General features: G+C 42.1%; 1 protein-coding gene across 12 annotated transcripts in view; it reads right to left on the bottom strand.

Moving 5' to 3' along the window:
- The window catches only part of IFT122 (intraflagellar transport 122), a 78609-nt gene that overhangs the window by 38880 nt on the left and 13666 nt on the right, over positions 1 to 26063 (bottom strand). For 5 of the 12 annotated variants that reach the window (XM_043588180.1, XM_043588179.1, XM_043588172.1 and 2 more), the window contains exons 4-13: positions 25232 to 25310; positions 23451 to 23527; positions 21039 to 21105; positions 19953 to 20099; positions 18702 to 18878; positions 16725 to 16800; positions 4331 to 4522; positions 4036 to 4174; positions 2648 to 2850; positions 1278 to 1415 (exon numbers count right to left, since the gene is read on the bottom strand). In XM_043588180.1, the coding sequence (XP_043444115.1) occupies positions 1278 to 1415; positions 2648 to 2850; positions 4036 to 4174; positions 4331 to 4522; positions 16725 to 16800; positions 18702 to 18878; positions 19953 to 20099; positions 21039 to 21105; positions 23451 to 23527; positions 25232 to 25310 (1295 nt within the window). Of the gene's footprint in view, positions 1 to 1277; positions 1416 to 2647; positions 2851 to 4035; positions 4175 to 4330; positions 4523 to 16724; positions 16801 to 18701; positions 18879 to 19952; positions 20113 to 21038; positions 21106 to 23450; positions 23528 to 23823; positions 23931 to 25231; positions 25311 to 26063 lie in introns of those variants that run through there. The other 7 variants (XM_043588178.1, XM_043588177.1, XM_043588173.1 and 4 more) reach the window with 3 other exon arrangements.

Genomic DNA, 26063 nt, shown 5'->3' with positions numbered 1-26063 from the left:
TGGGAGATCTGAGTCACACTAACACAGGAAGAGGCTACTTTATTTTTTTATTTTATTTTTTTAATGTTTTTATTTTTTATTTTTGAGACAGAGAGAGACAGAGCATGAACGGGGAAGGGTCAGAGAGAGAGGGACACACAGAATCTGAAGCAGGCTTGAGACTCTGAGCTGTCAGCACTGAGCCTAACGCAGGGCTCGAACTCATGAATCGTGAGATCATGACCTGAGCCGAAGCCGGACGCTTAACTGACTGAGCCACCTAGGCGCCCCAGGAAGAGGCTACTTTAAACACTGACAAGACATCTGGTGTAACTACAGCAAAATAATGATGATGATGATAAGGATGATGACAGCTATCAGTTATTGACTATTTTTGACAGCCTTATGCAACATGAAGCATTATCCTGATTTGTAAAACCTCAGTCTCAGAGTGGCAATGTGACCTGCCTAGGGTCATACAGCCAGTAAGCAGCTAAGCACAAACATGACCCCAGGTTGACCTGCCCCCCAAATCCATGTTCTCAGGTCTCACAATGGAAGTGACAGCTGACTGTGAGAAAGAAGCAGACTTTCCACCCTTTGGTATTGCTACCCTGCAGCCCGCATTAATTCATACTTCATGACTTCTGTCCCCAGGAAAGGCCTGATAAGCCTCAGCCACAAGCCATCTGCTAGACAGCTTGGCTCTCAGGCTAATGCGGTTATATTTTCACTTTCAAATTTCCATGTAGCCCACTTAGAACTTTTCTTATTTTGAGCAAAGAACACACACACAAATCTGTTTAACTTTGTATAACCTAGATTTTCCACGTCTATATGAGCAAAGGGCCCAGTTTTCTTACAATATCTAGTAATAATTGCCTGAAGACCAGTACCCTCTAAGACACAAGCTGAAACTCACTGCCTTAATCCATTCATTGCCCTAATAGGGATCTGACCTAAGAATTAGCTATGCCTCCCTCCTTAGCAAGCCACTGAAACTGCACCTCTAACAAATCTCCCACCTTCTGGATGCCCTTAAACCCACTAATCCACTCTACAGGCAGCCCAGAGGCCACAATGCCAACCCTGCCAGGATGCGCATGCTAGAAGTCTTTGGCCTGAAGCTGTTCTCAAAACATGAAAATCTGGGTTGCCCTCCAATGTGCCTATGGCAAATGTGGGGTGGGGGACACCCTTTTTCCTGCCCCAAGAAACCATTCAGGGTTGTAATGAGACTGGTCCCTGTGTCGGCACACAGATTATCAGCCTGATGGGAGACACATGAGAACACTCACCTGTCCATTCTTCAGGCCTACTAACAGACCTTCCCTTCCTGGAGGGCCACCAATCACCTTGATATAGCGAATAAGAGACTCCATCTGCCACTCCCGCTCTTTCACTCCACTGAAGGACAGGCACTGTAGCCGTTTCTCCTAGAAAGCAAACCCAGATCTGCATGGATATTTGACAGAGTAAGTGTTCCCAGCCCTCCCCAGGTGTTCCTGCATGTGAGGGATGAAAAATACCTCAGGGTCTATTGGATCTAGTCCCCATGACTGGCATTGTTCGTTAATCCTTCACACAGCCTTCACCACAGAGCCCAGCTCAGCCTCACATCTTCTGTGCAGACCTCTAGGCAGCCACAGCCAAAGGCAGCATCCAAAAGCATATCTTTTTGCCACATCTATCCTATAACTTGTTGCACCTCAAAACTGCTTTTAGTTCTAGACATAAGAGAGATTTTAATTGTATTTTACATACAGTGGTTTTTAGGTTTATTTATTTTGAGAGAGACACAGTGTGAGTTGAGGAGGGGCAGAGAGAGAGGGAGAGAGGCAAAGAGAGAGAGAGAGAGAGAGGGAGGGAGAGGGAGAGGGGGAGGGAGAGAGAGAGAGAGAAAGAAAGAGAGAGAGAGAGAGAGAGAGAGAGAGAGAGAGAGAGAATCCCAAGCAGGTTCCATGCTGTCAGCACAGAGCCTGATGCAGGGCTCAAACCCACAAAGCTGTGAGATCATGACCTGAGCCAAAACCAAGAGTCAGACACTTAACTGACTGAGCCACCCAGGTGCCCATACATACAGTGATTGCTAAAGGATTTCTTAAAACTTTATCACTTCCAACAGGCCTACTTTTATGAATCCAAATCTACCTCTACTTCCAAGAAAGATGCTGGGCTGGCCTTATCTCAAAGTCTTTCCAAACTTCTCTTGGCATTGACTTAGACATTTTCTAGGAAGCTCTAAGTTGAAAAATTTTTTTCTGTGAAAAAAATCTCTCAAAAAGTAAAACTTCCTTTACTATTTTTGACTTGATATCATATTTTTGTTTAACAGATAGTAAAATATACATGTAATATATATATTACATATATTTACCAAAAAAATGATCATTTCTATCAGTATATGCTTTAAGTCATTAAAATATATATGATCCTAATATAACAAAGTGCTTTGCAATACAAAAAGGTATTTTCCTAGTTATGGTCCATGACTTTCCGGTAGAGTCCAACTCCTCTAGATGTCAATAAAATGAAAGCAATGAACAGCTACTGAGTTTGAGGGAAAGGGACTTTCTTGGTGTCCAACTTTAAAACAATGAGTTGGGTACCCTATCCTTGGAGGAAACATGAAGAAGATTCAGCCCAATTCCTCCAACCTGGTGCCCACCTGGCAGAGGATGATGTGATCGGCACACACCACCAGGAGGTTGCATTCAAACTTCTTGACAATCCTCTCCTTCACCCGGTAATGCATGTCTGACGAGTCGTCTGAATATAATTCATAGATGAGGATTTTCTCCGGCAGTTGGATAGCTAATCGATTTTTGTAGATGGCAATTTTCTTGACAAGCTCTTTGCATTTAATCCGAACTGTCAAAGAAAAAAAAAAAACTCTAGCTCTAGCATGACGTTAAGTAAGGTAGAAGGCAGAGAAATTAAAAGCTATCATTTAATGGCAATTAAAGGAGACACTTTCATCAAAAAAAAATCTTTACAGACTGTCTAATATGTACAATCAGCTCTACTAAATATGGGAATCCAAAATCGTATACAATCTTTGTGGTCCAAAGCTTACACCTGAGTACGGAAAGTAAAATTCTTAGCATTACCATCACTTACTGAATATAAGTTTAAAACTCCTCTGCACAGCATTAACAGCCCCTGATGATCAGAAGTCCATCTCAATAAATACCCACATCTCTGGCCACTCCCCACCTACCACCCTCAATAACAGGGAAATGCATGTAGTTTCTGTATACACTAGGCTCTCACACTCTAACTGCAGACCAGGTGGAGAAAGTGTCCCCAATAAGGGAAACTGGGGAACTGCCCAAATAGCTATACCCTCACCAGCACAGCTGGAATCTTCAAACAGAGGTGCTCCCAGATGGGAACCAAAGGATGCCACTGAATCTGTAAGACAACCCTCAGTGTGCATACCCACACATAGGCACCAGGCAGTGTGCTGTGGCCAAACATCTGTATATGAATACACCTGAAATAAGTGGATCCTTAGCCCATTTAATCAGCATGGCTACTGGGTGGACAGCGGAGGAGGCTGAGGTTCAGACTGACTGTGCTAGGCCTGGAACCCAGATCTTCTAAGCGTGTGATGACCCATTATCCCTGCTTACCTCTGGGGTAAGGACCCACCAGGAGGCAAGTGGAGATGAAGGTGAGAGAGAAGCATTCCAGTATATCCACACCAGAGAGGATACACATCCACAAAGACTGATGCAGCTCAGCCACCTTGGCTCTGATGTGTCATACATTATCCTTCCCTTAGTCAAGAATTCCACGTCCCCCTTGGAATTGGCAGCAGCAAAATTATGTGAATCTGTGCCTTTTTTTTTTTTTTTTTGAGAGAGAGGGTTTATTGCTTTCTTTAGATTCTCAAAGACATGTACATCCTCCCCTTACCCTCAGAAAAAACCAAAAGAAGAACCAGTAGTCCAATGTGTTTCCAAAAGACTGAGGAGGAACATTTCCTATCATTTTACTTGCTCTGTCAGCAGTCCTCTCAACCTATCCCTCTTCCCAAAGTCTGCCTTTTACCTTTCTGCTCAGTGATCAGGTGCTGCACGATGACATCAGTCATGCTATCCCTGTAGGCATACCGGTCCTTGTAGAGACCGTGGACAGTACTGAAAATAAGCTGGTAGAAGGAAATGGTGCCATCTTGGCAGCCTACCACCTGTAGGGAAAGAGAGTTGTCAATTCCCAGCTCTCTCTGGACAAAGAGTCTGCCCTCCCATTTGCCAGGAGCAAATGTCAAGGATCTGACTGGCTAAACATGGCTGATGTCTGTGCCTAGTCAGGCAACAGCCCAACAGAATGGACTTCTTCTTACCACGTAGTTGGAGTCAGGTTTCACTTTACACGTCCACACCCAGGAGTTCTGCTCCCCAACAGTCCCAAGCCGTACTCCATCCTTGGTGAAAAGGGATACTTGTTTGTCCGACCCTCCCAGCAAAACGTACTCCCCTTTAGTAAAGTAGCTGAGGCAGCAGGGGTCAAAGTTCAGTGACCGATCCTTCCCAATCTGAGGAAAGAGAACACACACCAAGGGAAAAACCATTCCTATATCCATACTATTCACAATACAATTAAGGGTTTTTCCTAATGACTTTAATGGGGGGAGTCAAGAAGACAAGGGCAAGCTGGCCAGAGTTAACTCCTGTGTGATTCCATCATGAACACAGGCCAGCCTCCTCTGGAGCACCCTACTTCTCCCCTCCACACAGCTGAATCCTCCACTGCTTGAGTTGGCAGTTATCTCCCGGAGTCCCACTAGCTGCTCCAGGTGTGTGTCTTAGCTCCTCAGCCAATCTGGACCCTCCTCCCACTGGGACTTTCTCCCACAGGCCTCCTCCACACACAGCCTCTGCAAGGATTTCAATGGTTCCCCTCAGGTTGGTCCTTCCCCTTCCCCTTCCCCTTTCCCTTCCCCTTCCCAAGTATTTCATAAAGCTAAATTCATCTGGTTTAAAAAACTGTCCTCTATTCTGAAACTACACCCATCATACTTCTCTTTATAACAACCTTACTGAGGTATAACTCGTATACCATACAATTCACCCACTTCAAGTGTATAATTGGGATGCCTGGGTGGCTCAGTTGGTTGAGCATTCGACTCTTGATTTTGGCTCAGGCTCCCTGTGTCAGTGCGAAGCCTGCTTGGGATTCTCTCTCTCCCTCTCTCTGCCCTTCCCCTGCTTGCTCACCTGTATGTGTGTGTGTGCACGCATACAGTGTGCACATGTGTGTGCATTCTCTCAAAGTAAATATACATTAAAAAAAAGTGTGCAGTTAATTATGCAAACATCATCACTAATTCAGAACATTTCTATCACCCCAAAAAGAAACCACATACCTGGTAGCTGTCGATCTCAATTCTCTTTTCTTTCCCTCCTCTGTCAACCACTAATCTACTTTCTGTGTCTATAGTTCTGCCTACTTTGCAGATTTCACAAATCTCCAAATGGGAGATGGGATCTCACAATTTACGAATTGGATCACACAATTTGTGGCCTTTTGTGACCAACTCGTCCATATTGTAGCGTGTATCAGTACTTCATTCTTTTTCATTGCTGAATAATATTCCATTACATGGAATCCATTACATGAATATACCACATTTTATTATCTATTCATCAGTTAATGGCCATGTGTAATTTTTGACTATTACGAATAATGGTGCTATGGATATTTGTGTACAAGTTTTGTTTTTTTTTTTTTTCTGAAATTTATTGACAAATTGGTTTCCATACAACACCCAGTGCTCATCCCAAAAGGTGCCCTCCTCAATACCCATCACCCACCCTCTCCTCCCTCCCACCCCCCATCAACCCTCAGTTTGTTCTCAGTTTTTAACAGTCTCTTATGCTTTGGCTCTCTCCCATTCTAACCTCTTTTTTTTTTTTTTTCCTTCCCCTCCCCCATGGGTTCCTGTGAAGTTTCTCAGGATCCACATAAGAGTGAAACCATATGGTATCTGTCTTTCTCTGTATGGCTTATTTCACTTAGCATCACACTCTCCAGTTCCATCCACGTTGCTACAAAAGGCCATATTTCATTTTTTCTCATTGCCACGTAATATTCCATTGTGTATATAAACCACAATTTCTTTATCCATTCATCAGTTGATGGACATTTAGGCTCTTTCCATAATTTGGCTATTGTTGAGAGTGCTGCTATGAACATTGGGGTACAAGTGGCCCTATGCATCAGTGCTCCTGTATCCCTTGGATAAATTCCTAGCAGTGCTATTGCTGGGTCATAGGGTAGGTCTATTTTTAATTTTCTGAGGAACCTCCACACTGCTTTCCAGAGCGGCTGCACCAATTTGCATTCCCACCAACAGTGCAAGAGGGTTCCCGTTTCTCCACATCCTCTCCAGCATCTATAATCTCCTGATTTGTTCATTTTGGCCACTCTGACTGGCGTGAGGTGATACCTGAGTGTGGTTTTGATTTGTATTTCCCTGATAAGGAGCGACGCTGAACATCTTTTCATGTGCCTGTTGGCCATCTGGATGTCTTCTTTAGAGAAGTGTCTATTCATGTTTTCTGCCCATTTCTTCACTGGGTTATTTGTTTTTCGGGTGTGGAGTTTGGTGAGCTCTTTATAGATTTTGGATACTAGCCCTTTGTCCGATATGTCATTTGCGAATATCTTTTCCCATTCCGTTGGTTGCCTTTTAGTTTTGTTGGTTGTTTCCTTTGCTGTGCAGAAGCTTTTTATCTTCATAAGGTCCCAGTAATTCACTTTTGCTTTTAATTCCCTTGCCTTTGGGGATGTGTCGAGTAAGAGATTGCTACGGCTGAGGTCAGAGAGGTCTTTTCCTGCTTTCTCCTCTAAGGTTTTGATGGTTTCCTGTCTCACATTTAGGTCCTTTATCCATTTTGAGTTTATTTTTGTGAATGGTGTGAGAAAGTGGTCTAGTTTCAACCTTCTGCATGTTGCTGTCCAGTTCTCCCAGCACCATTTGTTAAAGAGGCTGTCTTTTTTCCATTGGATGTTCTTTCCTGCTTTGTCAAAGATGAGTTGGCCATACGTTTGTGGGTCTAGTTCTGGGGTTTCTATTCTATTCCATTGGTCTATGTGTCTGTTTTGGTGCCAATACCATGCTGCCTTGATGATGACAGCTTTGTAGTAGAGGCTAAAGTCTGGGATTGTGATGCCTCCTGCTTTGGTCTTCTTCTTCAAAATTCCTTTGGCTATTCGGGGCCTTTTGTGGTTCCATATGAATTTTAGGATTGCTTGTTCTAGTTTCGAGAAGAATGCTGGTGCAATTTTGATTGGGATTGCATTGAATGTGTAGATAGCTTTGGGTAGTATTGACATTTTGACAATATTTATTTTTCCAATCCATGAGCAGGGAATGTCTTTCCATTTCTTTAAATCTTCTTCAATTTCCTTCAGAAGCTTTCTATAGTTTTCAGCATACAGATCCTTTACATCTTTGGTTAGATTTATTCCTAGGTATTTTATGCTTCTTGGTGCAATTGTGAATGGGATCAGTTTCTTTATTTGTCTTTCTGTTGCTTCATTGTTAGTGTATAAGAATGCAACTGATTTCTGTACATTGATTTTGTATCCTGCAACTTTGCTGAATTCCTGTATCAGTTCTAGCAGACTTTTGGTGGAGTCTATCGGATTTTCCATGTATAATATCATGTCATCTGCAAAAAGCGAAAGCTTGACTTCATCTTTGCCAATTTTGATGCCTTTGATTTCCTTTTGTTGTCTGATTGCTGATGCTAGAACTTCCAGCACTATGTTAAACAGCAGCGGTGAGAGTGGGCATCCTTGTCGTGTTCCTGATCTCAGGGAAAAAGCTTTCAGTTTTTCCCCATTGAGGATGATGTTAGCTGTGGGCTTTTCATAAATGGCTTTTATGATCTTTAAGTATGTTCCTTCTATCCCGACTTTCTCAAGGGTTTTTATTAAGAAAGGGTGCTGGATTTTGTCGAAGGCCTTTTCTGCATCGATTGACAGGATCATATGGTTCCTCTCTCTTTTTTTGTTAATGTGATGTATCACGTTGATTGATTTGCGAATGTTGAACCAGCCCTGCATCCCAGGAATGAATCCCACTTGATCATGGTGAATAATTCTTTTTATATGCCGTTGAATTCGATTTGCTAGTATCTTATTGAGAATTTTTGCATCCATATTCATCAGGGATATTGGCCTGTAGTTCTCTTTTTTTACTGGGTCTCTGTCTGGTTTAGGAATCAAAGTAATACTGGCTTCATAGAATGAGTCTGGAAGTTTTCCTTCCCTTTCTATTTCTTGGAATAGCTTGAGAAGGATAGGTATTATCTCTGCTTTAAACGTCTGGTAGAACTCCCCTGGGAAGCCATCTGGTCCTGGACTCTTATTTGTTGGGAGATTTTTGATAACCGATTCAATTTCTTCGCTGGTTATGGGTCTGTTCAAGCTTTCTATTTCCTCCTGATTGAGTTTTGGAAGAGTGTGGGTGTTCAGGAATTTGTCCATTTCTTCCAGGTTGTCCAATTTGTTGGCATATAATTTTTCATAGTATTCCCTGATAATTGTTTGTATCTCTGAGGGATTGGTTGTAATCATTCCATTTTCATTCATGATTTTATCTATTTGGGTCATCTCCCTTTTCTTTTTGAGAAGCCTGGCTAGAGGTTTGTCAATTTTGTTTATTTTTTCAAAAAACCAACTCTTGGTTTCGTTGATCTGCTCTACAGTTTTTTTAGTTTCTATATTGTTTATTTCTGCTCTGATCTTTATTATTTCTCTTCTTCTGCTGGGCTTAGGCTGCCTTTGCTGTTCTGCTTCTAGTTCCTTTAGGTGTGCTGTTAGATTTTGTATTTGGGATTTTTCTTGTTTCTTGAGATAGGCCTGGATTGCAATGTATTTTCCTCTCAGGACTGCCTTTGCTGCGTCCCAAAGCGTTTGGATTGTTGTATTTTCATTTTCGTTTGTTTCCATATATTTTTTAATTTCTTCTCTAATTGCCTGGTTGACCCACTCATTCGTTAGTAGGGTGTTCTTTAACCTCCATGCTTTTGGAGGTTTTCCAGACTTTTTTCTGTGGTTGATTTCAAGCTTCATAGCATTGTGGTCTGAAAGTAAGCATGGTATAATTTCAATTCTTGTAAACTTATGAAGGGCTGTTTTGTGACCCAGTATATGATCTATCTTGGAGAATGTTCCATGTGCACTCGAGAAGAAAGTATATTCTGTTGCTTTGGGATGCAGAGTTCTAAATATATCTGTCAAGTCCATCTGATCCAATGTCTCATTCAGGGCCCTTGTTTCTTTATTGACCGTGTGTCTAGATGATCTATCCATTTCTGTAAGTGGTGTATTAAAGTCCCCTGCAATGACCACATTCTTATCAATAAGGTTGCTTATGTTTATGAGTAATTGTTTTATATATTTGGGGGCTCCGGTATTCGGTGCATAGACATTTATAATTGTTAGCTCTTCCTGATGGATAGACCCTGTAACTATTATATAATGTCCTTCTTCATCTCTTGTTACAGCCTTTAATTTAAAGTCTAGTTTGTCTGATATAAGTATGGCTACTCCAGCTTTCTTTTGGCTTCCAGTCGCATGATAAATAGTTCTCCATCCCCTCACTCTCAATCTAAAGGTGTCCTCAGGTCTAAAATGAGTCTCTTGTAGACAGCAAATAGATGGGTCTTGTTTTTTTATCCATTCTGATACCCTATGTCTTTTGGTTGGCGCATTTAATCCATTTACATTCAGTGTTATTATAGAAAGATACGGGTTTAGAGTCATTGTGATGTCTGTATGTTTTATGCTTATAGTGATGTCTCTGGGACTTTGTCTCACAGGGTCCCCCTTAGGATCTCTTGTAGGGCTGGTTTAGTGGTGACAAATTCCTTCAGTTTTTGTTTGTTTGGGAAGACCTTTATCTCTCCTTCTATTCTAAATGACAGACTTGCTGGATAAAGGATTCTTGGCTGCATATTTTTTCTGTCTAGCACCCTGAAAATCTCGTGCCAATTCTTTCTGGCCTGCCAAGTTTCAAAAGAGAGATCAGTCACGAGTCTTATAGGTCTCCCTTTATATGTGAGGGCACGTTTACCCCTTGCTGCTTTCAGAATTTTCTCTTTATCCTTGTATTTTGCCAGTTTCACTATGATATGTCGTGCAGAAGATCGATTCAAGTTACGTCTGAAGGGAGTTCTCTGTGCCTCTTGGATTTCAATGCCTTTTTCCTTCCCCAGTTCAGGGAAGTTCTCAGCTATGATTTCTTCAAGTACCCCTTCAGCACCTTTCCCTCTCTCTTCCTCCTCTGGGATACCAATTATGCGTATATTATTTCTTTTTAGTGTATCACTTAATTCTCTAATTTTCCCCTCATACTCCTGGATTTTTTTATCTCTCTTTTTCTCAGCTTCCTCTTTTTCCATAACTTTATCTTCTAGTTCACCTATTCTCTCCTCTGCCTCTTCAAGCCGAGCTGTGGTGGTTTCCATTTTGTTATGCATTTCGTTTAAAGCGTTTTTCAGCTCCTCGTGACTGTTCCTTAGTCCCTTGATCTCTGTAGCAAGAGATTCTCTGCTGTCCTGTATACTGTTTTCAAGCCCAGCGATTAATTTTATGACTATTATTCTAAATTCACTTTCTGTTATATTATTTAAATCCTTTTTGATCAGCTCATTAGCTGTTGTTATTTCCTGGAGATTCTTCTGAGGGGAGTTCTTCCGCTTGGTCATTTTGGATAGTCCCTGGCGTGGTGAGGACCTGCAGGGCACTTCCCCTGTGCTGTGGTGTATACCTGGAGTTGGTGGGCGGGGCCGCAGTCAGACCTGATGTCTGCCCCCAGCCCACCGCTGGGGCCACAGTCAGACTGGTGTGTGCCTTCTCTTCCCCTCTCCTAGGGGCGGGATTCACTGTAGGGTGGTGTGGCTCGTCTGGGCTACTTGCACCCTGCCAGGCTTGTGATGCTGGGGATCTGGCGTATTAGCTGGGGTGGGTAGGCAAGGTGCTCGGGGGCAGGAGGGGCAGGCTTAGATCGCTTCTCCTTAGGTGATCCACTTCAGGAGGGGCCCTGTGGCAGCGGGAGGGAGTCAGATCCGCTGCAGGAGGTTTGGCTCCGCAGAAGCGCAGAGTTGGGTGTTTGCGCGGAGCGAGCAAGTTCCCTGGCAGGAACCGGTTCCCTTTGGGATTTCGGCTGGGGGATGGGCGGGGGAAATGGCGCTGGCGAGCGCCTTTGTTCCCCACCAAACTGAGCTCTGTTGTCAGGGGGCTCAGCAGCTCTCCCTCCCTTTGTCCTCCAGCCTTCCCGCTTTCCGAGCAGAGCTGTTAATTTATGACCTCCCAGACGCTAAGTCGCGCTTGCTGTCGGAACACAGTCCGCCCGGCCCCTCCGCTTTTGCAAGCCGGACTCGGGGGCTCTGCTTGGCCGGCGAGCCGCCCCTCCGCCCCGGCTCCCTCCCGCCAGTCCGTGGAGCGCGCACCGCCTCGCCGCCCTTCCTACCCTCTTCCGTGGGCCTCTCGTCTGAGTTTGGCTCCGGCGACTCTGTTCTGCTAATCCTCTGGCGGTTTTCTGGGTTATTTAGGCAGGTGTAGATGGAATCTAAGTGATCAGCAGGACGTGCGGTGAGCCCAGCGTCCTCCTAAGCCGCCATCTTGCCGCCAGCTTCTGTGTACAAGTTTTTATGCAGACATGTTTTCATCTCTTATGGATACATATATCCAGGAGTGAAATTGCTGGATCAGCTGGTAACTTTATGTTTAACCTTCTGAGGAATTGCCGTATTTTTCAAAGTGACCGTAACATTTTATATTCATACCAGTAGTATGTAAGGGTTCCAATTTTTCCAGCCCAGTGGGTATGATTTTGATTTGCATTTCCCTGATGTCTAATGATGTTAAGGACCTTTTCATGTGCTTATTTGGCCACATGTATATCTTGTTTGGAGAAATCTCTATTCAAATCCTTTTTCCAGTTTTTAATTGGGTTGTCTTTTTATTATTGAGTTGTAAGAATTCTTTGTATATTCCAGATATATGTCCCTTATTAGATATATGATTTGTAAAAATTTTCTCCAATTCTATGAGTTGTCTTTCAGTTTTGGTACTGTCCCCTTAGCTTTTAGGATGAAGGTCAAGCTCCTGAGCTCAGCTCCCTTGGCCAAGATAAACATCTTATAGTTTGCCAAGCAGACCCTGCTCTTTCAGACCTTCATGTCCTCACAAGTGCTATTCTCCACCACCACCCCAGCCAGAACTATCCTCCCTCTCTCTCTCTCCACCAGGTGTCATCTCCTACAAAAAACATCCCCTATCTCTTCACCCTACCCAAGGGTGCTCCCTCCTTTGTGCTCCCATGGCCCTGTGCTCACCTCCCCCACAGCACTGCTCTCAATGCTCTGTAGTTACAGGTTTAATTTGATGTCCTCTCTCCCCTTTTAACCTGTTAAAACCCAAGCTCCTTATTGTCACTGGAGTTTTTTGCTGCCCTGAGGGTGCTTTTTGTAAATAAAAAGACTATTTATGATTACCATTGTTAAACTAATAGTCAAAAAAAAAAAAACCTCACAATAACAGTTTATTAAAGAAATAATCCTAAAAACCTGGTTCCTCATTAAGTTTTTAAGTTCAATTTACAAATATTTTCTATTTATAAGTCTAGCAAAAGTAAACAACTAATTGAAAAGGGGCCTCTGATTATCATTTACTGAATTAAATTTTGAACAGATTTTAAAATCCCTTAGTTTAAGGGATTTTAGTTGATTCCCTTAAACTAATTTAAATTGCAATAATTTTGGGGCACCTGGGTGGCTTAGTTGGTTAAGGATCTGACTTTGGCTCAGGTCACGATCTCATGGTTTGTGGGTTTGAGCCCTACGTCAGGGTCTCGGCTGAGAGCTCAGAGCCTGGAGCCTGCTTCAGATTCTGTGTCTCCCTCTCTCTCTGCCCCTTCCCCACTCACACTCTGTCTCTGTCTCTGAAAAATGAATAAATGTTAAAAAATTGTTTTTAATTAATAAATCGTAATTATTAATTTTATATATTCAATTTTCCTTTATAAAAATTTCAAATGCCTAACACCAAAATTCCCCTAGCACTTATATAATGATAGTAAATCCCCTAGCACTTAGAGTAATGATAGTAAATGATAGTAAGAAAACTAAAAAAATCTTATGAGTCATGACATAGAAGGTTTGCAGCTTCTGGTAATGGCTCACTAGTTCCCACTAGGCCAACTCTCCTGCAGGTAACAACTATAAATGCTGAACCAACTATAAATTACAACCACCTGAAGGCACTACAGAGCAACCAGAAGCAGACAAAAACTGAAGACACATGAGCATTTGGAAGAAAGGACTGGCCCTAGGTGAGTTTCTCATTTTTTTAATGGCTTTTTGCCTGAGGGCAGGCCCTATCAGCACCCTGTTGGATGAGCACAGAATTTTAAGCCATGACAGCTTAAAAATGAGGTGGGAAATCCCAGAAAAGAGACATGCAGAGGGAGAGCCAAAATTCTGCACATACACTCTGTTGAATATCTTGAGTTCCCTGAACTACACACATGTGGGGCAGATGCCAAGCAGCCCAGCAAGGCTAAAGAGCTGAATAGAGACTTCAGCTGCTGCTCACACTAGAAAGATGGAGTTTGAATGTTGAGTCCAGCAAAGTTAACTACCTGTTTTAAAAAAGCTCAACTACAGCGTGCTCTCTCTCTCTCTCAAAATAAATAAACTTAAAAAAAACAAAAAACAAAAAACAAAACAACTACACAATAATCCTCAGAGGAACATGACAGAAATTAATCCCTATGATGTACCTATGATGTATCATTTACAATGTCCAGAATATAACCCAAAATTCCAAAAAGCAGAAAAATATGAACCATATTCAAGAGAAAAGACAATGAGTAGATACTGACCCCAAGATAATTCAGATACAAATTAGCACATGAAAATGTTAAAATAGCTATTATACTATGGCCAAGGATATAAAGGCAAATATACCTACATCTATAATGAATGAACAAATAATAAAAAAAGAATCAAATGGAAATCTAGAACTGAAAAATGAAATAACTGAAACAAAAATTCACTGGATGGGCTTAACAGAAATATTACAGATGACAGAAGAGTCAATGAAGTTGAAAACTGAGCAACAGATCGGGGGGCGGAGGGGAGATTTAAAAAATGAAAAGGGCCTCAATGACCTGGAGAACAGTATCAAAAGGTCTAATGTGTAATTGGAGACCCAGAAGGAAAGGAGAGAATGAAGAAGAAAAATTATTTGAAGAAATAACAAAGAATTATTCCACATTTGCTGAAAGAATAAAGACATAAATATATAGATTCAGGAAGATCAGTAATAATCCCCCACCCCACCCCAAGACAGAAAATATAATGAATCTCTTTAACATTCCAATATTACTTAGGTACTTACTAAAAATTTCTTACATCTTTCAATTTAAAATCAGACGTATAAATTGATTACTCAATTACAACTTCTAAACGGTCATCACAAGACAGATATGATAGATATTCTAGTATGGATTCTAGCATCAGTCTGCCTGGGTTCCAAACCACACTTGGGCACTAACTACACTGTATGACTTTGGGCAGTCATTGAACCTCTCTGTGCCTCAACTTTCTTACATGTAAAGTGGTGGTAACAGTACATACCTCACAGAGTTGTTACAAAGATTAAAAGAGTTAACCTTATAAAGAGTTTATACAATGCCTGAAACTCAATAAATGTTAGCTATTATTATCATTAACCCAGATACCCTTAAACATTATAAACACTTAAAAAGCTAAAAATACACAAATTGTATATACCTAAGACCAACACAAAAGTATAGGTTTGATTTACTTCATCATCCTATATTTAATTCTAAATCTTCCCAGATTTAAAAGACAACCACTAAGGAAACAATTTTACTGTCCCAAACCAAGTGGGTTATCTCAGCAGAGTTAGGTTGCTTATCATTCAAAAACTCTGGGCCACAACATGAGCTCTAGTGCTACATACATGCAAGATATTTCCCATGGCCCTGACCACCAGGTCAAGTTCTTTTTTATTGTCACTGTAGCAACAAGACTCCATTCTCTCTCTGTGTAGTGTGGTTATTTGTTCCCAAGAACTTCCAATACCTATGCCCAGTGCCTGGTACACAATAGATGTACCAATAAATATGTGTTGAATGATGATATACACACATCAAGTGGATGAACAGATAGTCCAGGGCTAGATACAAGATAATTAAAGTGAGGGTTTGGGGAAATCAGCCATGGGAAACTCAAAAGACACTTCACTATTTTTATCTTGTCTTTACTCAACTATGAAAAAAAAAAAAAGACAAATGATGAGGTAGAAAAGAAATGGCCCCCAAACTAGGCTACATAACTGAAACCCCTCTTAAGGACTAAGAATATTACTAAACAAAGGCTCCGTTGAACAGGCTGTATTTCTTACCTGTTAGGCTGTGGTACCTAAGCCATCCCCACCACCTTCAGTCTAATCCTTGGTGTCTCCTGACTATAACAGGTTTTCCTACCACCAGGTTCTATTTTAATGTACCCTCCACAGAAACAAGGAATTCTGAAACAGAAAGCTGACCAAGTCCCTCCCTACCTAAATCAATGACTCCTAAATACTTATAGTATATGAAGTTCAAACTCCTAATTAGTTCACACTACTCAGGTCCTTTAGAATCATGTCCCCATCTTCCTTTCTAGTTCCATCTTTTGTCCACAATTCTCGGGATCCAGTCACTCTGAACAATACACTGTTCCCTGAGTTGACATATACCTTCATTCCTCCCTACCTTTGTAGATACTATTTCCACTGCCTGAAACACTATTCCCAATGTCCTCTGCCTAGCAAACTCTTGTTTATATTGCTCAAAATCTCTCATTTCCACCAAGCAGTGGTGTTATCCCCTTTTGTGTCCCTATGGCAGTCTATCTGTACATCTCTTTAAGATACCATGTATCAGGGTGTCTGGGTGGCTCAGTAGGTTAAGCATCCAACTTCGGCTCAGGTCATGATCTTGTGGTTCATGAGTTCAAGCCCCGTGTCAGTCTCTGTGCTGACAGCTTAGAGCCTGAATCCTGCTTCAGATTCTGTGTCTCCTTCTCTCTCTGCCCTTCCCTCACTCACACTCTCTCTCTCTCAAAAATAAATATTAAAAAATTGAAAAAAAAAAAGATGCCATGTATCATGCTGCACTGGGACTGTTGGCCATCAACTGTGTCCCTATCAGCCTGTGAGCTCTCAGAACAGGGGCATTAATTTACACAGTTATATGTCAGTAGCTCCTAGCACAGGTGAAGATCTGACCTAAGTGGGTGCTCATTAATGTTTACAGAATGAATAAAGCAAATAAAGGACGGTAGAGTCATAACTAAGACCAAGGCTTTAGAGTCAGAACAAGCTGGTTTTCAATCTCAGATGCTACCCATTTACTAGCAGTGTGGGACCTTGGGTATAATCTTTATTTCATGCTCTGAGTCTTGTCTACTCGTTTCTAAAAAGTTAATAACCAGTGTACCTACTTTGCAGGGGTTTGTAAGAATTAAATGAGATAAAGTATGCAAAACCTGAGCATAGTACCTGGTATCAAAGTAAATGTTCAATAAACAGGAGCCAACAAGAATAATAATGTATAATTACTAAAAATATAACCTCTAAAAGTGAACAGATTATAACAAGCATGACTGCAATTGTATCTCCCACTGGGTTTGTACAGAACTACATACCTGTTTTCCACTCAGTTGGTAAAAGGATAGTTTCTGTCCCCAGTCAGCTACAGCCAGGATGTCATTATGTTCCTCTCTAATCAACAGAAGACAAAAGAGGTTATGTGGGGCCATGGCCTGAGAACTATAGCCCTAAGGGTTTAACAAACAACAGGAAAAAGAAACCCCTGGCCAGACTGTCAGATTACCAAATGTTATATAGCAATACTGAGGCCAAAAGTTGTAACATGGGCCAACCCATCAATCAGTCCAGTGGGATGAGGCAAGGTGATCCTTCTGGGATCTGTTATTTCATTGAATGCCCTACCATAGGCTGTGGTGCTGGGCCTCTGCCACAGTGAAGAAGCTAAACCCCTCATTTCAAAGCTTCCTGAGAGCAGTGCTAAGAAAGCACAAGGTTGTAGAGCCAAGAGTGCCTTTTATTTATGTACTATAAAATGTGGGGATATGATGGAGAAGCAAATCTATTGCAATGAAAGGGCAATGGGTTGTCTGATGTTTTAATGGACAGAGAGGAAGTTTGCTTGCGCTTCCTGAAGAGGGAAAATCAACACCTAAAGATCAGTTCTCTCACAGTTAGGGTCCTCAAACATGTAAAATGGTTTCTGACTAGATGAATAAAATATCGTGTGCTCTCTGAAGACCAGCAATTGCCTTTGAAACTGACCAACTATCAGAATCAGTGCCTTGGGACTAGGGCTGTAGGACCAGCACACCGGAGAAACCTCTTCAGCTGAGGCTGGGGATCAAGCTACTTGGGAATCTAGTTCAAGAGACAGACATTCTCAGCCCTTGAGACCTGGTCTTACTCCACCTAATGTTGCCTCCTCTTTGTTTATTAATTTTCAAGCCCAGGGCCTGAGGTCATCTGGTAGCACCATTAGATATGCAGGCAAGGCGGGGTGCAGCCTCACCGGCAAAACATAGCCAAGGGTGGCAAACTGGCAAATATAGGCACTAATTCACAACCAAGGGATAAAAGATGAAGATGGAGAGGGATGTTAACAGGAAGGGACCTGCAGGTGAACTCTGTAGGGTTCATATGAGGTCCAAACACAGTCCAGGAACCCAGCCCATGGTGAACCTTCTTATGGAGGTCACATGTATCAACTGGATTGGTAGTTTTCAACCTCCTTTTTCCCTTTTCTTTTTTATTCCTGGAAGTGGGACAAAATCTCATGTCAAGCAATAAAAGGGGCCGATCTGACTGAAGCAAAAATGGGGACCTGAAGCCCACCCTTTGCTCCTTTCCTTGTCCCTCATCTCCCACCTCCTTCTTCCAAAGAACCCCAGATATCAAAGAGCACAGTTTGCAAAGTCCCAAGCTAGATCACTTTTGCCCAATCAGAATATCCTGGCTACCCCAGGTTTCCCCATTCCAGTATGCCAATGTTTTCCTTATAGGTAAACTCAATCAAAAAGAAGAGAGAATGCCTAGACAGCCAGGATTTGGGTGTGAGGATTGTGGGTAAGGCAAGGGCTTCCTCTCCGATACATGTCCTGTCAAATGCAAGGTAAGGTACACTATGGGAACAGGCTAAGAAAGGTGTCTAGTAATAGAGGAAATGTTAAATGAATTATGATGCATCCACACAGCGTATCCTATGCAGGTATTAAAAATCCTCTTTTTAAAAGGACCATTAATGTTACCAGAAAGAGACTGCTTTATGATGGCTAAGTGGAAAAAAAGAGTCAGATATGATTTATTTAATCATATGAACACACTGAAAGACTGAGGGGGAAATACACTGAAATGCTAATAATGATTCCCTCATTATTCCTAAGTTTCCCAAAGAATCATTTTATAACATAAATTATAAGGGTGGGCTCTCCCCCTTGCTGGGGGAGCTTTCACCAACAATTCCCCCAAACCTCTTAGAAAGGGACTTCAGAGCAGTGTCTGCCTGGCAGGTCTATGCTGGGGCCTCGACCCTTCCAAGGGGGGAGGGGGGCTCTTGCTCCTCAGGACACACTCACGAGTTGTCGTCCCTGAGACTGTCGTCCTCTTCCTCTGGTTCTTCCTCCTCTGCCTCACTACCCTGACTACTGTACACTGCTGACTTCAGAGTGGAAGGGATTTCCTGAAAATATCTGTCGACCATGACTTCCTGGTCATCCTCGTTTTCTCTGTTCATCCAGAAACTCTCCCATCGGCTGTAGGTAGTAAGTGGTTGTTCACAATCATGTTGCCTAGAACTGCACTAAAGCTATAATTTCAAAACCTGTCAAGAAGCCCCTGAACCCTGCCCGGAAGAGGACAGCAACCAGGTATACTGGGCATCCTGCTTCTCATGAATTAAAAATGGTACCGTGCAGCCACAAAGTCATCTGTGGCCACAAAATCAAACAGCAGGAACTCTGGGGTAGGCTAATGGCCTTTGAAGGCATTAGATATGCATGGTACAGCCCTGGGCTGGACACAATTATTCAGGAAGAAGCATAATAATCTGGTGTAAGAAAGGCAATGGAATCAAACAACCTTGTAAATCAAGTAGGTACCACCTGTAAAATGACATTGGGCTGGTAAACAATTAAGTCCTTTACTTCAAAGGACTTTGTGGGGGATACCAGGAATTTAATAATATTAGAGGATTATACAAATAGCACCTAAAGTTATTAGTCTACCCTTAAAGTCACATGGGCAGAAGAGGGAAAGTGTGTGTAAGGTTTGAGAAGGTAGATGCCAATTGTTTGTGGAACTATAGGCTTTGAGGACATTTCTAGACTTAATTTTTACTTTTTTGGCAAAGGCAGCAAAAAAGGCTCATGAAACAGCTATTTATTATTGGGTGGGCACATGTTCTGCCCAGAATTGAAGGGAAGAAATGAAAAAGGGAAAAGACCCAAATAAAGCCACAGCAAACAGGTGAGCTATTAATTCATAAAGAAATGGGCTTTCTGTAGCATATGCACACACAAACACACACACATACACACACACACACACACACACACACACACACACACACACACAAGCGCACGCGCACGCATGCTTTGGGCTGGCCTAGATAGTTCATCTGCTTAGCTAAAATCTCTGGGATTCATTCCAAAACTCAAGATGGGCTCTTAAAAAATTCCATTCAAATGGAATGGGTTCCAGAACAGATCAGTCAAATGGAGTGAGAAGCTTTCGAATGGAGGGACACCTTAGGAAGAGAATTCAGCCTGCTGAGAAAGCTCTTTTTCTTAATAGTATTTGTCCTAGAAGGAGGACAGCTATAAGATTACCTTGAAGGGTTCCAGCAGATGGACCATATGGGGGAGAGGGAGCCCCCTGGCCGCTCAATCTTCACTTTTTCCTCACCATTTTTGTTCCGTATGCTGATGATCCCATTGAACATTCCTAGAGCCAGGTACTGACCATCATTTGTCCAGCTGTTCATACAACCAACGAAAGGGCATGGGGAGAGGGAAAGGAACACACAGAAGGTAAAGCCAGTGAGGAGGATGCCCTGGTCAAAATATAGTCTAATGAGGTAGCAACAGAAGGGCTCATCCTGGTCCTGATATAAAAATCAGAGGACCAAACATCAAGCCCCATTTATTTTTAAAATCAACAGTGAGATGTGAAGGCAGTATCACCCTTTCCTGAGCTCCCACAGTTTTCTGTACATACCTCCATGAAAGCCCTTAGCTTGTGCTTGCAACACTGAGCCAGCCTCTATTCTCCACTCACCATTTCAACCTCCTCCTACTATAAGATCACCTAAGAACAGAATCTGTGTCTTGGTGTATACCTAGCTTCTCAATAAGTAGGTGCTTAACAGATATTGAATGAAAGAATGGCTACACTCAGAATCTGCACAGCCAGAATAGCTCCTATTTATAGAGTCTTTAATGCATTAGGTACTGTGTTGTTTTATACTCAGTTTGTGCACATTTCACAACAGCCCTATTGAGTATTTTTATCTCTATTTGTAAAATGAGGAACCTCCTAGGGTCACAGAGCCTATCAGTGACTAAATCTGGATTTAAATCCAGGTCTAGTATCAAAGCCTATGCTTTCTCTTAGCACACATGCTGCCTGGACAAGGACAGCCTCGCACCTCCAGAAAACCTCCACTAAGTATAGCTTTCTAGCTGAGGAAACTTATTACTAGATAATTACAGGAAGGCAACTTATAGTTCTCTTTTGATTGATGATCAAAGGCACAGGTCCTTCCCATCAAGGAGACAGTAAAAGAAAAAACATAGGGGCCCAAACCAACTAGGTCACGCAAGAACTTTTCCACTGTGTGACCTAACCAGATTCTAAGAGTCTGTTTAGAAGAGGAGGGAATATAAAGCCTACCTTCAGAGCTGCCTTTAACTCACCTGCAGCAGGTGATCTTGCTACTGGATTTATGTTTGGAGACAGACTTCTGTTCAGGAGACCACAAGCCTTCAACACAAAATATATAAAGGAAGATAAGATTAGATGGAATATTACTCAGCAATAAAAAGAAACAAACCATTGATACACCTCCAGGGCTTCATGCTGTATGAAAAAGCCAATCTCAAAAAGTCATGTACTATATGCTTTCATTTTATAACATTCTCAACATGGCAAAATTCTATAGATATGGAGAACAGCTTAATGGTTACCAGATGCCAGGGATTAGGGATAATAGGAGGGGGATGGAGATAAAGGAATGTCTTTGTGGCAATGGTAATCTGCACACGTGATGAAATGACAGAACTATATACACATGTTGTGCCAGGCCTCATTTCCTGGTAGAACTCTACTATCTTTGCAACTGACAGCAAATCTATAATTATTTCAAAAGAAAAAGGAAAAAACAGCAAGGTAGATTCGTGAATTTCTAGACTGGTGAATTTCAGAGGTTTAACTCAAAGAAATGGCAACATCACAGTTCATAACTATTACATTACAACCAGGGTACAATCAGCATCCAAAGTAATGAACGATGCTTCCTGAAAATCAGTTTCCTCTCTCAGGCCTCACCAACAGCACATGACCCTGTCTAGACTGTGCCTTGTCCAAGGCACACTGGCCACTTTTGGTTTATTGCCTCCTGCTAGTGGCTCAGTGCCCTACAACAGGCGTACATCTAGGCAACACGAACAAGTTCTACTCTTTGCCTGAGCCACGAAGTATGATCAAGAAAATAAATCCAGGGCAATAATATACTTACATAGCAAGGTGCAACATCAAACAAGCTATTTGTTTCTCCCTCTCCCTGGCCCAGAATGCCTCCCGCAAATGTTCAACTTTTATACATCTTGTCTATGCTCCACTGAGCCTGCCTGGAGCCTCCAGCAAAGGAGACCTCTCCCTCCTGGGCCTCCCTCAGCACTATTTACCAGATCATGCCTTAGATATAATTACATGGCCGAGGTCCAAGCCCTGGTTCCACCACTTATCAGCTGGGCAACCTCAAGTGAGTCACCAAACCACTCTAAGCCCCAGTTCTTTTTCATCAGTGGTGTGGGAATGAGAATATCTGACCTTAGGGGTGGTCATACAGCTCAAATAGGAATTCATTTTAACTCTCAGCACAGTGCCTAGCACATCACAAGCATTCAACAAATATTTTATTATTATTATTATTATTAATTATTATTATTACTTGATATTCTATTTTTACAAATTCTACCTCTCCACCTGCCCCAAACCACAAGCTCTTTGAGGGCAGGGATTCTATGTTGTCTTTTTAATCACAAAAGTAAGCACAAAGGGGCATCTGGGTGGCTCAGTTGGTTAAGTGTCCAACTCTTGATTTCACCCAAGTGACGATCTCATGATTCATGGGATCAAGTCCTGTGTCAGGATTCTCTCTCTCTCTCTCTCTCTCTCTCTCTCTGTCCTTCCCATGTTCACATATACACCTGTATATGCTCTCTCTCCTTCCAAATAAATAAATAAACAACAAAAAAAGTAAGCACACAGACCAGTGCCTCACATAGGGGTTAACATTTTTAATGAATGACAGTCCCTTTCCCTTTTATACAATGTGCTTTCAATTATATTCTCTCTTGAACCTCAGAACTCTGTCACTCTGGCAGTGAGGTAGACAGGTAGGATAAGGACCGTGAAACACTGAGAGGGATTACATGGTCTCTCACTCCTCGATAATGGCTGTTCTGTTGTACTCACTGTCAGCAAGGAAGACAGAACTGATGAGCTGAAAGCAAAATTGGTCTTGACAGAGATAACCTACAGGCCTCTGCTCCTTCCCTCCCTGCCTCGAGGGCCATTTCACTGGCCTCTCCTCTGTGCCAGCACCATGCCAATGCCATGAGTGGGGCCACAGTAATCTCCTCAGGGCATCCAGCCCCTCAGGAAGGACAGCTACAGCCACCAGACAAGTAATGGTGACACACTACACAAGAAGCACAGTTGAAATAGTGAAGAATTTCACACATACAAGGATGCTGGGGGACACAGAAGTGGAGACAATCACTGGTTCCTGCCAGGTGAGGTGGGAAGTTTCCCCAGAGGCAGCAGCATAACGTTATGTCTGTGCTCTCCCACCCTTCTTACCATTTCCCTCCCTGGGGCCCTTCCTGCTGTCTCCCAGATTTTGTACCAGATTCAATGTCACCATTCACTCTTTTGGTTTCTCTACAATTTAAAGATAACTGTCAGCCTCCCCTCAGCTATTAAAGGCAGGGAAGTAGCATGAACTCTCTCAGGACAAAACCACCACATTCTGGATGGATTTCAACATTTTTTGCCCAGATTTTCAGTAACTCCAGGACAAGACATCAGGAATCAGAACTTACCAAAGTCACTAGAGGAACAAGATGCCAGTTGGTGGGTAACAGGGTTGTAGGAGACACACTGGATAGAATCATTGTGCCTAACAAGTAAACAACTATAGATTATTATGCAGCAAACCGCAAATGCTTCAGTGGCAACAACTGAAGATTTTATGATGAGCCCACAGTCTCTCTGACTACACACTACAGGCTCTTATGCCAGTGATCAACAAAAAGCACAGGGATGAATTCTCCTCTGCTGGATTGCCCCTCACCCACCATTTTCCTCTCTTAAACATTACCCACCAGACTGGCCTAGTTTAAATGCAATCTCCTCCAGGACCAGCACTCTTGATACCTCTGGTTTGTGAGCTGGTAAGATAATGATGTACAGTACCTAGCCTAGCACCAGGTACACAGGAAGTGCTTTATTCATGGCTGTTAATTATTGCTTTGTGGAGGCCTGGAAATACAGGACGGAGATGCAATGAAGATGTTACAGGCCAAGATCTGGAAACACGGCAAATCCTGAGACAACAGCAAAAGCTGAGTGAGTCACGTATGTCATCTCAGCCTCTATTTTATTTCTTCGCTTCTAGGTAACGTTTTACTTATAACCTCATTCATTCATTCATTCATTTATTTGTTCACTCATTCAAAAGTTGTTCATTGATGTATATACCCATGTACGTAACAGCATTATTCAAAATATCCAAGAAGTAGAAGCAACTCAACGTCCATCAATGACAGATGAATGGATAAACAAAATGTGCTATATCCACACACTAGAATATAATTCAGCCTTAAAAAGGAAGGGAATTCTGATACATGGATAAGCTTAGTGGACTTTAAGCTAAGTGAAATAAATCAGTCACAAAATGACAAATAGTATATGATTCTGCTTACATAAGGTGCCTAAAGAAGTCAAATTCATAGAGACAGAAAGTAAAATACTGATTGCCAAGGGCTGAGGGCCCAGGGAATAGCAGTTGTTTAATGGGTACGGAGTTTTAGTTTTGCAAGATGAAAAGAGCTATGGAGGTTTTATATAACAACATGAATGTACTTAATACAACTGAACTGTACACATAAAAATATGGTTAAGATGATTAATTTATGTTATGTGTATTTCATCACAATTAAAAAGAAAAAAATCATTTGTTATGTACTGATTATGGGCCAGACATTGCACTAAGCACCAGGAACACATGGGTAAGCAAAAATAGATGCAGTGTTTGCCTTCAATCACCAGAATAAATGTAAAACTACAACTGTGAGAAATACCAGGAAGGAGACCTGACTGAGTCTAGAGGGGCAGGAACGGCTTCACATAGAAGCAACATATGAGCCTAAGATCTGCAGAGCAAGTAGGGTTAACCTGGCGGAGGAGGAATGGGAAGAATGGGAAGAACATGAGCAAAGTCTCTGCAGAGAGGAAGCCTGGTGCACACTGACTCCAAGTTTCTGGCCGTTGAAACTGGGTGGATGTGATGCCATTCCCTGAAATGGGGGCATTAGAAGGGGACAAGTTGGACTCAGGTGGAATCTGTGGTGTCAGAGTGACTAAATTGAGCTATATGAAAACACCTAGCTCAGTGCTGGCCAGGCTAGTTGTGCTCAAATGTTCATTCATTTGTTCATTACCCAACTTTCCTATACCCACCATATACTCCTATCTATAACTTAACCTCAAATTCAATTGCAGAGAAAAAAAGTTCTTCCTTATATTTTTTCTAAGGGGCTTTTGCTACAGTAGCTCAATCAGAGCCAAACCAATAATACTGCACACCTAAATGATTACTTACGTGTATTTCAGAATGCCTTCCAATTTTGAGGTCCAGATAATAACACTTTTATCAGCCGATCCAGAAGCAAAGCGCTTGCCTAAAAGTGTTTTAAAAAGAAAACTCATATTTGTTTTAAACCAGCATTTCTCAAAGAGTATTTCCTAGAAAGGAGTTTCTTAGAAAACTAGTTCTTTAAGGTTAACTAGCAAGTGTCAGCTGCTTCTCTACTTGCTTTTGTTTTTTTTAGAGAGAGTGGTGGGGAGAGGAGCAGAGGGAGAGAGAGAAAGAGAGAGAGAATCTTAAGGAGGCTCCACACTTAGCATGGAGCCCAACATGGGGCTCAAGCCCACAACCCTGGGATCATGACCTCAGCCAAAATCAAGAGTCAGATGCTCAACCGACAGTCACCCAGGCGCCCCTCTACTTTTTTTCTTATCAGTACTGGGTGGCAGTTCAGGAAGTTTGGGTTCATATTTTACTTTTTCTGGCACTGAGTAAACAAAGATGTATTGAGGGCCTACCACATGTTAAGTATCATGTTCTATGCTAAGGATTAAGTAGTAATTAAAGCAAATGTAATCCCTACCTTCACAGAGTTTAGTGTAGTGGGGAAAGTAGGCATTGAATGAATTTAATCTAACATGAACATAATGTGCTAAGAAATGAAGTGAGTCCTAGGAAAGAGGATAACTGGGGGATGTAATTTAGATGAGGAAAAAGCTTCTCAGGAGGAGAACCTTCAGTTGAGACCTAAAGGATGAGCAAAGCTTAGCCAAGTAGAGGCAAAAGACCCATCCACATGGATAGAAAAGATATACAAAGGCCTTGAGGTAAGAAAAGCCTGGTATGT

The sequence above is a fragment of the Prionailurus bengalensis genome, chromosome A2, assembly GCF_016509475.1.
Source record: "Prionailurus bengalensis isolate Pbe53 chromosome A2, Fcat_Pben_1.1_paternal_pri, whole genome shotgun sequence".
NCBI lineage: Eukaryota > Metazoa > Chordata > Mammalia > Carnivora > Felidae > Prionailurus > Prionailurus bengalensis.
The sequence above is the reverse complement of the archived record's forward strand: the minus strand, read 5'-3'. Positions and strand labels throughout refer to the sequence as shown.